The sequence below is a fragment of the Erpetoichthys calabaricus genome, chromosome 4 (genome assembly GCF_900747795.2).
Source record: "Erpetoichthys calabaricus chromosome 4, fErpCal1.3, whole genome shotgun sequence".
Lineage (NCBI taxonomy): Eukaryota > Metazoa > Chordata > Cladistia > Polypteriformes > Polypteridae > Erpetoichthys > Erpetoichthys calabaricus.
This window is the reverse complement of record NC_041397.2, coordinates 121406822-121421584: the sequence shown is the minus strand read 5'-3', so window position 1 is coordinate 121421584 and position 14763 is coordinate 121406822. Positions and strand designations below refer to the sequence as shown.

The 14763-nt window shown below is 36.3% G+C and overlaps 1 protein-coding gene across 1 annotated transcript in view; it reads right to left on the bottom strand.

The window, feature by feature from the left end:
* Positions 1-2067: 2067 nt before the first annotated feature.
* The window catches only part of dpt (dermatopontin), a 146075-nt gene continuing 133379 nt past the window's right edge, over positions 2068-14763 (bottom strand). The window contains exon 4 of the mRNA XM_028799730.2: positions 2068-2581. Coding sequence (XP_028655563.1) covers positions 2515-2581 — 67 coding nt within the window. The 3' untranslated portion in view covers positions 2068-2514. The remainder of the gene's footprint in view (positions 2582-14763) is intronic.

Below are 14763 nucleotides of genomic sequence, written 5' to 3'. Positions count from 1 at the left end.
GTCAACATTTGACATGACATATCTGACAGCTCCATTTTATAGGGATAGAAACATGTTTCAAAGTTCGTTTTGAAACATGTTCAACTCTTGCAATAAAATTCTTTTTCCCATTGACACAACCCTTTCCCTATTTTGGTTTGTGACTTTTCAGAGGTAGGCTGTTGTGCAAAAAATGTACTTCTTTACTATAAGTCATTTACTGGACAATGAGAAAAATAGATATGTGAGGCTATGTTATAAAAAGTAAATGTAATGTAACGCTGAAGCACTACTCTGTGAATGGGGTCCATTTTGCTGGGATAAAAACAGAAGCAAACATATGAAGAAAATTTTAATTTTAGCTTTTCATTTTTCATTTTCTAGGTGCATAAATTGTTATTAATTTCTTGCACAAGGTATATAATTTAAAGATTTAGGAATAATATTTTAGTATGAAATTAGGCCCAAACTCCCAACTTTCTAAGGCATCTAAATTCTCTGTTTCTGTTGATGGTACACTTGTCAAACCTGCTCCTGCTGTCAGAAATCTTGGTGTTTTGTTTGATTCACCACTTAACTTTGAGTTATACATTAGGTCTCTTTCCAAAATTTCATTCTATCATTTCTATAACATTTCCCGCCTCCATCCATTTCTGTCCTTTAATGATGCTCAAACTCTGGTTCATTGTTTCATAAAGTCTTGTATTGATTACTGTAATTCCATCTTCATCAGTCACCCTGATAAATTTTTACAGAACCTACAGTATATTCAGAACTCTGCAGCCAGAGTCCTCACCCACACAAAGCGTTTTGTCTCTCCCAGCTTCACTGGTTACCGGTTCCATCAAAGATTAAATTCAAGATTCTGATTCTCACCTTCAAAGCCCTGCATAACTTGTGACCCCCCCTACTCAGCTCCTAGCTCCTTACACTCTTTTTCACTCTATCAGGTCCTCGAGCAGTAATCTCCTTACTATCCCACACACCAGACTCTTCACCCTGGGAGGCAGGCCCATCAGTGTTATGGCCCTTCAACTCTGCAACTCTCTTCCTCAGTCTCTCCGAGATTGCTCCTCTTTCTCCACCTTTAAATCTCAACTGAAAACTTTCCTCTTCTACAAACTTTTGTCTTCTGTGTATTTTTTTTTATTCCATGTAAAGTGACCTTGGGTTTGTGAAAGGTGCTCTATAAATATTATTATTATTATTTACTATTAGGGAAAGTATGAACATGATTCCTGAAAAATGTACTTTGGAGTAAGTCTACTCAGTCATACATTTAAACATCATTGAACAAATCTGACATGCCCCACTTATTTCCACTACATCCATTAAAAAGGATTTGGAAATGTAAAAAGGCCTGGTATTAGTGGGTGCTGGTGTGTCATATGTACAAATTAACGCAATGTTTTTCTACCATTACAACAGAGCTTCTGCTTTATGGTTGCCTTCTTTTCTGTTCTTCTGGCTCTTCCCCTCTGGTTCATTATGACTCCAATTCAGAATCTGTAGTTTGTGCAGCAAGCACTGGTTCTTTCTGCGCTGTTTCACTCCATGAATACAAGGCTAGCCTTGTTCTGCAAGAAACCTTTTTGGGGCATCAGGATAAAGGAGCAGCTGATCAATAGTAAAATGACATTTCCCTTTAATAATGGCATCCTATTTATTAGGGTTTTCTTCTACAGGGTAGGTCCAAAAGCTCCATTCCCACATATTTTAAGCTGAAGATGGTGAAGAAGCTAAGGACCTTTGATCAAGACCTCTACTATTTGATTATTTAATTTTTCAACCCAAAACAGGAGATTTGCCAATACATTTACATTTACTTATTTAGCTGATGCCTTTATCCAAGTCAGCTTACAACATTTATGATACCACCAGTTACATTTCTTTTAGGATTTCCAATTGGAGCACAGGCAGGTTAAGTGACTTGCTCAGGGTCACAGTGTCAGTAGTGGGATTTGAATCTAAAACATCAGGGTTTGAAGTCCAAAGCCTTAACCACTACACCACACTGCCTATCTGCAGTTATAAAAGTGGTTGCTTCACGTGAACCTAAAAGTCACAACAGGTAAATTACCAGGTTGATGTTGTTTTCATTATAAAGCTTTATTCAGCAGTTGTTTAGACATGGGGATATAAACTGCAAATCAAGCAATACACATATTGTAATGTAAGGACTAACTGAATATGATATACATTACTGAAACCTTTTAAAATAACAGTGTTATCATTTCAAATATAATGACAACCAAGAAAGGGAATTGCACAGATATTAAAAAGATTTTCAGAGAAGAGACTTCTAAATTTAAATGTGCCATCTACTCCAACTCCATGTACCTGTACCCAGATTTCATTATATATATAATTTCCACCTGAAACTGAAAAGCTGTGCCATGAATTACAAAAAATTCATAAAATCCAGTAAGCGAACCAATGTTGTCTTCACACACAAGTAGATAGTTCAAGCAATGAATCTATGGTCAGAAGGGTGACAGGTCCTTGGTTTGACTTGAGTAGAGGATCATTTTGCTTTCAAAAATTTTCAAAGCTGCAGTCGAATTCTGTCATTCGGCATACTACATATTTCCATTGGCGATCTCTGAAAAAGGAATATACAGGAGACATAATTAGTTTGAAATCTTTTGTTTTTCATGCATGGTCAGCATTTTCAAAGGCATTTCACTCTCATATGATTCTGTTCCTCAAAATTGTGTAAAAATGTTTTAAAAATCCACTGAAATTGTTGTGAAGTTCCTTAGGTTCCTTAATAGTATTTTATTAATCTAAGATGGTGCAGTGTTTAGCACTGCTGCCTTACAACTCCAGAACTCAAAATCCAACCCAGCTCATTCCCAGCATGAAATGACAAAGGAAACAGAGAATTACTAATCAGTTGCAGTCCACAGAGTATTTGGATGATAATCTGAGAAATATCAACAATATAGGAATGCCTTGACATGACAGAATGAAAGCTCTAATGAGCCATAAAATGAAATAAGATGCCTCGTTATCAGTTAGGATTGATTTCTAATTAAGAAAGTGAGTTGGAACAAATACCTGAAGACAAGTTGAAAAGTCAAGTTTATAACAATAGATAAGGAGAATTGTATATTTTTAATTGATATCATTCACATACAATTGCTCAACTTTACTGCCATGTATATTTTCATTTGACCTAGGTAAAGCAACAGCCAGCCGAGTGTGGGCTGGGCTCTCTGGAAGACAAAACATCATAAGAAGAGTTACAGTATATCCTAATCCTCCAGACTTATCTGTCAACAGCTCTGAAAAGGCCATGACTTTGTCTGTAATGCATCTAATAGTGGAAACATATGACTCCTCAAGAGCATCCAAACCCAAGATAGAACTGTTGAAAATTGGAGTTTCAGACATGTGAGGCATCCAAAACTGTCCATTTTTGTATAATTTTAATGGGTATAAAATTAGGCCAGAACCTTCAATAACATGCACAGTTGTAGACTCACACATAGGTGGGCAGTACCTAATTACTACCTGTTGGCCGCGGCATTTTCCATGCTCAAAAAATGGGAATATAGCTTAAAATGGTCAAAATATTTCTTAATAGTCCCAAAATATACAAAAATGCCTTACTAGGGAGAAGGTAACTGTAAAGGCCTGACTTGCTAAGACAAGACAAATCAAAAATATTTATAAATAATATATTGAAGAAAAGCAAAATTAGTTCAAAAATACAATAAAATGGAAAAGGGGTAAAAAGGATTTTCTAAGAAGGCAATCCAAAACAAACTAGTACAAATGCACAATCTAAAAGCAGTACTTCAATAAACAGAGTAAGATAATTTAGTAATGAGAAATAAAGCAAAGACCAGCAATATTCATGAAACTATAACTCTTACTGTCCCACTGCTGGGACCCTCTCTCTGATTTCAAAATAATGCCTGAGGGAGGACTCAGCAGACCTCAGCCTCCTTTGGCACCACCCACAAAGTAGGAACAAGAAGAAAAGGTTAATGGATGAATATTAAATGAGAAGGGGGTAACGTTACTAGTACTTTAATATGTCAGTACAAATCTGGTCTAAGAAGGTGTACTATAAGGCTAAATATATTCAAATGAATTTTGACTTCAGTAGTGGGTATAAAAAATTACAACAACAACATTTATTTATATAGCACATTTTCATACAAAAAGTAGCTCAAAGTGCTTTACATAATGAAGAAAAGAAAAATAAAAGACAAAATAAGAAATTAAAATAAGACAACATTAGTTAACATAGAAAAAGAGTAGGGGGGGGGGGGGGGGGAAAGAAAAAACAAAAAAAACTCCAGACAGCTGGAGAAAAAAATTAAATCTGCAGGTGTTCCAGGCCACGAGACCGCCCAGTCCCCTCTGGGCATTCTACCTAACATAAATGAAATAGTCCTCTTTGTAATTAGGGTTCTCACGGAAGGAATTGATGATGATGATCATGCAGACTTCTGGCTTTTAATCCATCACTGTTGGAACATCACAGTGCTTTGAGTAGATGGTGGTGGCTTGTGCCACCACCAAAAGGACACCGGAAAAGGAAACACAAGAGAGAGTAGGGGTTAGTATAGATTTTAGAGCCACCATGAATAGTTATTATTATAATGAATTGGATATACAGAGTATCAGGATTAAATTACAGTGAAGTTATGAGAAGGCCATGTTAAAGTAATGTGTTTTCAGCAGTTTTTTAAAGTGCTCCACTGTATTAGCCTGGCGAATTCCTACTGGCAGGCTATTCCAGATTTTAGGTGCATAACAGCAGAAGGCCGCCTCACCACTTCTTTTAAGTTTTGCTCTTGGAATTCTAAGGAGACACTCATTTAAGGATCTGAGGTTACGATTTGGAATATAAGATGTCAGACATTCTGATATATAAGATGGGGCGAGATTATTTAAGGCTTTATAAACCATAAGCAGAATTTTAAAGTCAATCCTGAATGACACAGGCAACCAGTGTAGTGACTTCAAAACTGGAGAAATGTGCTCGGATTTGCTTTTCCTGGTAAGGATTCTAGCAGCTGCATTCTGCACTAGTTGCAAACGATTTATGTCTTTTTTGGGTATTCCTGAGAGGATTGCGTTACAGTAATCTAGCCGACTGAAAACAAACGCGTCAACTAATTTCTCAGCATCTTTCAATGATATAAGAGGTCTAACTTTTGCTATGTTTCTTAAGTGAAAAAATTCTGTCCTAGTGATCTGATTAATATGCGATTTAAAATTCAGATTACAGTCAACAGTTACCCCTAAGCTTTTTACCTCCGTCTTGACTTTTAATCCTAATGCATCCAGTTTATTTCTAATAGCCTCATTGTATCCATTATTGCCAATCACTAAGATTTCAGTTTTCTCTTTATTTAGCTTGAGAAAATGACTATTCATCCATTCTGAAATATAAGTCAGACATTGTGTTAGTGAATCGAGAGAATCGGGGTCATCAAGTGCTATTGATAAATACAGCTGTGTGTCATCAGCATAGCTGTGGTAGCTCATGTTGTGCCCTGAGACAATCTGACCTAATGGAAGCATGTAGATTGAGAAGAGCAGTGGACCCAGGATAGAGCCTTGTGGAACACCATATAGGATATCATGTGTGTTTGAGTTGTAATTACCACAACTAACAAAGAATTTTCTCCCTTCCAGGTAGGATTCAAACCAATTTAAGACACTGCCAGAGAGGCCCACCCATTGACTAAGGCAATTTCTAAGAATATTATGATCAATGGTGTCAAATGCGGCACTCAGATCTAAGAGGATTAGAACAGATAAATGGCTTCTGTCTGCATTTACTTGCAAGTCATTTACTACTTTAACGAGTGCAGTTTCTGTGCTGTGATTTGTTCTAAAACCTGACTGAAATTTATCAAGAATAGAATGTTTATTGAGGTGGTCATTTAACTGCATAATGACTGCCTTCTCCAGAATTTTACTTAAGAAAGGCAGGTTAGAGATGGGTCTAAAATTTTCAAGAGCAGAGGGGTCGAGGTTATTGTTCTTAAGTAGGGGTTTAACTACAGCAGTCTTAAGACAGTCTGACAACGAAACAATGAGTGAAGAGGTCAGCAGTCCAATGGCATGAACAATGTGACACAGCAATTTGCAGGATGCTATTTAAGAAGTCTGGAGTTGAAACTTCATGAGAGTTTCAAATAGAAATGCTTTCTCCTTTGTGGTACTCACCTTTGAAGGTGTAGGTTGATAGACTAACTGAACCACAACATTTTGCTACAACTTGGACCAATAATGTCTTAAAAACGGATGATGAAGTGGCTGTGTCCTTATTTTGCACAAGAGAATTTCCTGCCAAATGACTGCAATAAAACTTAACAGGCATTTTCTCAGTGGTTTACCTGTAACCTGTATGTCTAATAGTATTTCCAATCTCTTCACCCGCTAGAATCAAGAATATATGCTGTTAGGCCAAAAGTGATAACAAAAGCTTATGTTATGGGCTAACATATATCATGTATACTGCTGGCATAGTTTTTCTTTAAAAGTTACATTGTAACTATGATGTTCTTGTCAAAAGGTAAGTTAGGTATTATTTTAAAAAAGAAATGATTTGTGAAATAAAAGTCTATTATTTTGGGAAAACAATGTATGAAATAGAAAAAGAAATACAGAAGTAAGTCACATTTCATGTGCACAAGTAAGAACACCCTAGGTTTTATTGTCTCCTAAAGTTATTACAGTACATCAACTAAATGAATTATCAACCAGTAGATTGATGGGCCTGGCTTTATATACAGATGAGAATAGGGTGGACGAGCTTGTTCACCTCAATGGCCTGTTCTTGTTCTAACGTTCTAAGGAGAGATTTGGTCTGCTTTTGTCATAACCATACAGATGTATGGTATATTCTGCCATAATTAATGGCAAGATCATGAGGTGGGGCTGTTTGAACTATGATAGATGGTAGCTCTTTAAGTCCAAATACAACACCAAGTAGGCACAAATGAACTGAAAATGTCACTTTTATGAAACAAAAATAAGCTCACAAGATAGATCATCAAAGGAAGATCCCAAAACTACAAATAAACTAAGGTAAAATAGTACAATCTGGCTACTAATAAACATTTGAATCACTCTTTATCTGGTGGGGTACCTGGCATATTTGGCCACTACATTACCACCCCAAACACTCCAACCCCCCATTTCTTTTTCTTTGTCTCCACACTCTGGCCACTCTTCATGTATCATCCCCCCTTCTTAGCTCGGGCTATGAGATGGAAGAATCTTCCAGCTAACAGGATAACAGCCATGGTCAGGATGACCCTCCATCTACTCCAGGGACCTAATACTAGAACTTCCATGAGTGGCTCCTGTTGTCCCTGCACATTCAATGCTTCAATCGACCTTAACACTAGAATCCCTGAAGCCTACGAAAATTTCACTAAAATATGAAAAATGTTTCTTTTTTAGTTATGTGTTCCACAACTCCTGCCTCACATTTCATCCTACATTTACACAGATCTTTGTAGACACAAAACACACATGAAATGCATTTATTCCAAATAATGATATACTGTATTATTTACCAAATACAACTCCAGGCACCTCACACGCAGATAAGGAGCCTTGTGCTGGGAGAACTTTTTGCCCGAGTTGAGCTCCATTGAGGGGGGGATAGGATAGCAGGCTGCTTGCTGCTTGTGCTGATCGACTCATTTATAAAACATAAGACGCTGATGGAGAGGTGCAAAAGGATTTAAGGTAGGCTTCAGGGATTCTACTGTTAAAGAAGGTCTCCAAGGCAGCTCCACAGCTGAGACAGAATTGCCTCTGGTTGCTCAAAGATGTTTCTATTTCTACCATTTTATCCCTGGCTTCACATTTTCATTTTTTCAAATGGTTCGACATCCACATGGAGTATTTCATGTTTCAACCCAGGCAACATATCTTTCCTACTTTCCTGTATTGATGACCCTGTGTAACACATATAGAAGACATACCACTTTATATTTGGCTCAAAGAAGGTTTCTTTGCTGGTAGAATTTCAGTGGAACTTGCTTAGTGACATGCTGTGGTGTCCTTGACCTTGACAACCCTCATAGTCTGCAGTACCGCACGCCATGCCCTGTAGATCAAGCTCTTTCTTTCACTTTGACCACACTGACATTGCAATGTGAGAGATGCCTTTTAGATGTGTCAGTTTTTACCTGGGGTTTTTGGAGAGTTCTTTGAGTATCTTTAAGTGAGTGTACACAGGCTGATATTTATAGAATGTCGGTGGGCTTGAGTGTCTCTTCTTGTGAATATCTCTTTCTGTTCTGGAAAGAATGATGTCTGCATTTGTTTGTAGCTCCTCTAAAAACATATTGACCTCAGCAACATTTATTCTGAGTGTATTAAAAACATCTATTGAGCAATCACCTGTCTGTTTAAGAACAAACAAGACAAAGCTTCTCATTTTTATGTTAAACTGGTCCTTCATTCTGTGATTTCCAATTGTCTATATCTAGTATGTTGCACCTGACATAAACTATAATCAGTATTTAATGATTGATGCAGAGGTTCACTTACTTTTGCACTTGAGCTAATTTCTGTTTATTTTAATAGTGCATGCATCAGTGTACATAAATCCTTTCATCCAGAAAAGTACACACTAGCATTAATTAAGCAATAACTTGCCAGCAAAAATGCAATTTTTAAATAACTATAAAATAGAAATCTTCATATATGTCACATTTTACAATTTTCTTTATCTTTCTTTGTCTAGCACTTATTTTCTATAATAAATCTGTGACGAGAATTATAGGAGGGAGAGTTTTAAATTCGATGGTTGACCTAGATTAACATTAGCATTCTTATCTAGCCCCCTGGAGCTGTTCCCACGGTCATAAATTACCAGTACAGTGTTTTAGTAATTGCATTTACTCATCATACTGAGTAATATATATTGCAGTGGAACAGTTTGTCATCAGTAAAATGTCTTCCTTTCATCAAGTGATTTGAGCTTAATCGATTCACCTAGAAATTACAGTCTGATTATGCTTTTTTTTAAACACTGTGATCTTGATTCTGCATTTAATGTTCTTGGACACAGAGTGTAGGTCAGACTGATCTGACACAAATTGAGCTGAATATCATAAAGTTTAATAGACTTCCTTTGGCAAAGGTACAATTGTGAATGTAGGAAGTAAACAGGAACCAACTTATGGGGCCTTGAAATGTGTGCATATGGCCCTAATAGAGCAGTTTTCAGCTCTGTGTTTTTGGCAAGATATCACCAACAGGTGACAGAAGCTGCACTCAGATAAACAGGTTATGTTTCAAAAATGAATAGAATGCAGGTGGAAAGGATCAGTGAAGCTATCTTGAATCCCTTTACAACAATCCTTAATTTTATTTAGGGATTTAAGTTATTTAGGAATTTTTTGAATGAGACACAGTAACTACTTTACCAGATTTCGAAGATGTTATTTTCACTGTTTTTGCATAAGAGGTACAAAAAGTTCAGAATTTGTGAAAAGCCTCTAGTGTCTTGTCTGGTTTCAAGACTTAAAGAATTAATGATCTGTTAATATATTCTGACCAAAAAGCTGTAAGTGACACATATATACTCTATCAATAACTCATTCCAAGAGTTTGATCAGTTTGACAGGTCAAAGGCTCTACAATTAAAAATGTTCCTCATGTAACTCCTTTTAGGGCAGTAGTGGAGGTGTGTTAAAGGTCTTCCTCTGACATAAAACAATTCTTTTACAGAAAAGCTGCATCTTTTCTGTACTTCTCTATTATCGTGACACAAATCGGTGGGGCTGCCACCCCGGTTACTTAATTTTTGGATTTTAAATGATTAGACTGGCCTACTCCAACCACAAAAAATAACCTTAAACTTAGTGGGGGTGGAGCATAGTTACCTATAGGTCCCTAATGTTAATGTCCCCTTTGGGTGTCTAATCTTATAAACGATAATCCGATTTGCGTCACGATAATAGAAAAGTACCTCTTTTCTTTCAGTGTAATCTTATATGATGAAACGAATGTCGACAATACCACAAATTTTGAAAGGCATGGCATGTCACATGACAATTTTTGGAATAAATAAAAAATATCAGATAAATTGTAGATAGTCTGATTATTTTCAGGGTCTGCATGTCCTTAATGTCTTTAATTTAAAATGACTGGTGAATTGTTGCAAAGTTTTTGAAAGTTACAATTTTTATGTTATTTTTCTCGTATTTGACAACAGACAAAATGTGTTGTGCCCACTTCTTTTAAAAAGCTGACCAGCACCTCCACTTCCTCAGATATTTGTTGACAGCTCTCATTTCTTCATCTCTTCTCACAGACTTCTTTAGGTGCATGGTGGAGACCGTCCTCACTGGATGAATTTACATGCAGGTTCAGCTCCTGCTCAGCTAAAGAATGTAAAGCACTGAAGAGGGAGGTTCTGAAGGCACAGAATGTTTTCAGCACCCAAGCTGCCTTATTCTCAGGACCGATACAACACTTTTTGTCTTACAAAATCAAACAGTATTATTAGAGCAATCATGGACATTTTTCTCATTCCTTCCTTCTGCCAAACTGTCAGGGCTATTAGCACTCACACCAGTAGATTTAAGCAAAGTTTATACCCATAAGTCATAAGGTTGATGAACGGTCAATCATAAGAATTATATATTGCTATGTATACTATTTTTTTATTTATTTTTTTATTGTATTTTGTTAATGTTATGAGGAGACATGAAGGTAAAAACATCATTGTACTTTGTGCACTATGTAGTGTCACACTTGTGCACCTGGAGATATCCTTTCTAGCTCTTCTAAGGTAAAGTGATAACAGTCTGGGATGAGAGGAGGTACTGTTGCTGTCTATCTTTTCTCTTTCACCTACAGTTCTGAGAAGTCACCCAGTGAGGGTACCTTACCTCACACACAGCACATTGAAAGGTGACATTGCATTTAGACCCGGATCTCGCGAAATTCAGAGCTCCAGCATGATTCTTCCTTAAAGCCGCACCTGACAGAGAATCTTACCAGTTTAACCACTACATAGCCATACTGTGGTGCAATTTTTGTCTTTTTTCTTGTTAATTAAACAGGGTCAACTAGATGGTGCCCAGACACATTTTAATGGATTCTCATAGTTTTTAGTCATGGTCACAGTAGCTATACACATGACAGTGAACTTGACTTGACTCGACCTAACTTGTGTGTGTTAAGCCACACAGATCTAATAGAAGTGATTTCATTCAAAGTAATGTCAAACCTGTCAATGTTTGAACAATTGCAAAACCCTGAATCAGTGGCGTAGCTAGGGGTGGGCAGAGGGGGTGGTTCACCCTGGGTGGCACATTTTTTTGGGGGGGTCATTATTGGCCAAAAGGCTCAGTACAATTTGTGTGTAAGCAGTAGGGTTCAGTGAAAAAAGTAAATTTCTCAGATTTTTATCCACAAATGCTTCTAAAATAATTTTCAGACTGACCTGTGACGGCATCAGACACAGTAGTTGACATTTATGAGGCGATAACAAAAATAAACATAAACATTACACCGATAATAATTTCTAGGAAGATAAACAACTAATTTACAATTTATAATTTTGTTTCGTTATCAATCCTAATGCGTTCTTGCTCTGTGCAGAAAACATCCCCACCTATCACTTGTACACTACACTGATTCTGGTTTTTGCAGCGTAAATATATTAAACTAATAATTAAAACACGGCTTATCAGTGCATCTATACTATACTGTATCCCAGAACTGTTGCATAATCGATAAAAACAGTTAAAATATGTAATAGGAATTAAAGGTCTACTTAGAAATATCATATGTTTTAATGGATACAAATTAATTAATAGCAACATCTTTTAATTTTTTATATCATCCTAACTAAATCCAAACTATTACAAATATTTCTCACGTTTTCCTATAAAGTTTTTCTTTCTAGTTGATGTTTTCAAATTGAAATTATGAAATTTCAAAGCTTCACATTTAAAATAATACCAAGTATGTCTACCAAGAGGGCCCTTAGGTATATTAAAACAGATCAACTGCTGCAGAGGTTTGCCCTCATCCTGGAAGAGCCATTAGAGCATCCCTTGTCTGCTACAGACTAGATAAATGATTATTGGAGTTAAGTGTGCCTCATCAATTGACATTGTGCACCAGAAGTGATTACTCCAGTGGTGCTGACATAAAGAGAGAAAGGTTGAAGGGAATGAACTGAAGGACTGAAGAGTTCTCCTAATCATTCATGGCAACAGATCCCCTGCATGGAAGACGTTTGGACATGTTTCAGGTTTTAGAACATATATTGTTGTGGCACCACTTGACATCCTTAAAGTCATCCATTGAGATAAGGCATGAAAAAAAAACTTAGGCCACCAGAAGGATCTCTGAGAAAAAATGAAAAAGATCTTTCTAGACACATTTTCGATCCTGGAAGTGGTTCAGGGATCGGCCCGGGACACAGCCTTAAAGCTATAACTATAGGCTTTTGAGCTTAGAGTTATGAAGCAAAGTGGATAAGGACTGAACCAGACAGAGTTAAGAGAGGATATGCAAACTTGGGAAGGGTTGAGGGAGATAATTGGTGTTTATGGATAGTTTGTTAGTAAGTTAGGGAATGAGTCATAATGTCCTTGTTACTTTATGTTCTCCCATTATCTATCACTTTCCTGTATATTTAATTTTGTGCATTAAATAGATTTTTTTTTTTTAAATAAATAACTTGGTTTTGGGAGTTTTCCTTTCAAGTGCTGGTGGCACAAAGAAAGAAAGTCCATCACATTACCCGTGACATAATACAAATGCCACCTATATTTTTGCTGGTACTGCAGCTCGTGCACATGTCGTGCTAATTTCTGATAATGCGCTCAGAAGACGCATCAAAAGAATGCTGGGAATGCGTGGCAGCCATGATGCATGCATTTAAGTGTTCTAAGCATAAAGTATAAACCAGCCCTTAGGCTCAGCAGACAAATAGCAGAAATTCTTTGAATTTGAAATTAATTGAAATTCTTAACAAACAAACAAACACTCATTAAAGAATAATAATATAGAAAAAGAAAGAAAACAAAATTTGTTTAGAATTTTAAAACAAAAATATGCAAAAAAACAAAAAATGAACAAATTCAGATATCAAAAGCTAAAGCCAGGGATGGAGTCCTGACCAAACCATCGCAGTAAGAATTTTACACTGAGTGTTTTTGGCTACTTCAGAAAACCCTGCTTCTTGATATAGCAACTGTATGCAGTTTTGGTCTCCAGGCTACAAAAAGGACATAGCAGCACTAGAAAAGGTCCAGAGAAGAGCGACTAGGCTGATTCCAAGGCTACAGGGGTTGAATTATGAGGAAAGATTAAAAGAGCTGAGCCTTTACAGTTTAAGCAAAAGAAGATTAAGAGGTGACATGATTGAAGTGTTTAAAATTATGAAGGGAATTAGTACAGTGGATTGAGACTGTTATTTTAAAATAAGTTCATCAAGAACACGGGGACACGGTTGGAAACTTGTTAAGCGCAAATTTCGCACAAACATTAGGAAGTTTTTCTTTACACAAAGAACGATAGCCACTTGGAATAAGCTACCAAGTATTGTGGTAGACAGTAAGGCGTTGGAGACTTTCAAAACTCAGCTTGATGTTTTTTTGGAAGAAATAAGTGGATAGGACTGGCGAGCTTTGTTGGGCTGAATGGCCTGTTCTCGTCTAGAGTGTTCTAATGTTCTAACATTCTCAACCTCTTGAATTATGTGAAAAGGGCAGATTGTGAGAAGCAAAAAATAAAGAATGAAGAAAGAGGAAAAAAATAAACTGCATAACAGTGCAGAATAATATACAAATATAAATATTCTCAACCATCAATTATAACAGTCTATAATGTATAGTCTTGACACTGCTTGTATAACCTTAATTCTGCAGAAGAACTGATTATAAGCGATTTTAGAAGTAATGGACAATCAATTTGATAATAACAAGTAATTGTAAGCTTTTTGTTTTTCAGAAGCTCTTACATCTGGAAGAATAATTATAATCCACTTGCAATCAGTAAACTGCCAACATCCTTACACATTGCTTAGTAAACTTGCTTCCTTTTATAGAATAACAGAATAATGGATTACATTTTTGCTGATGACTTGACAAAAGAGTTTTCTTAGAAAGTGAAACTTTTTCCTGTAAATTGATTATATCCATTGTATGTTAGCTAGCAATTTACTGAAATTTCAAATCAAGAATGAAAGATTTGTGAAAATAAAATGACAGAAGATTTACTGAAACAATACCTGCTCAAGCTAAGAATAGTGTACTGGATACAACATATATATATATATATATTTATAAATTAAAATTTCTTCAGTTTATTATGTATGCTTAAAATTCATACATAAAGGAGTACAGGAGAAAATGGGACACTAAGAACTTAAAAAGAAACATTAAACTACTTTGAAGTACTATATTGATAGCTGTTCCAACTGTGGAGTGGGTTTAGTGCTTTGTGAATTTTATGATATGCTGTATTTTAATATTCATAACATGTTGCTAGATTCAAACTAAGGGACTCTCTATGGCCTGTTTCACCAAGATCAGAAAATAATTAAAGTTTCTTGGAAATAGTCAGTGTGCTATTGGAGGTTATAGAAAAAAGATGAGATGGCCTATTATCAGTGAGTGTAGATCGCGAGTGTGCAGCGTGGTTTGGTGCCCAATTCAGGGTTGGTTTCCACCTGTACCCGATGCTGCCAGGACAGGATCTTACATTTGATGATTTACTTGTATTAAGCAGATTCTAAAATGGTTGGATGAATGGAACATTTTAACT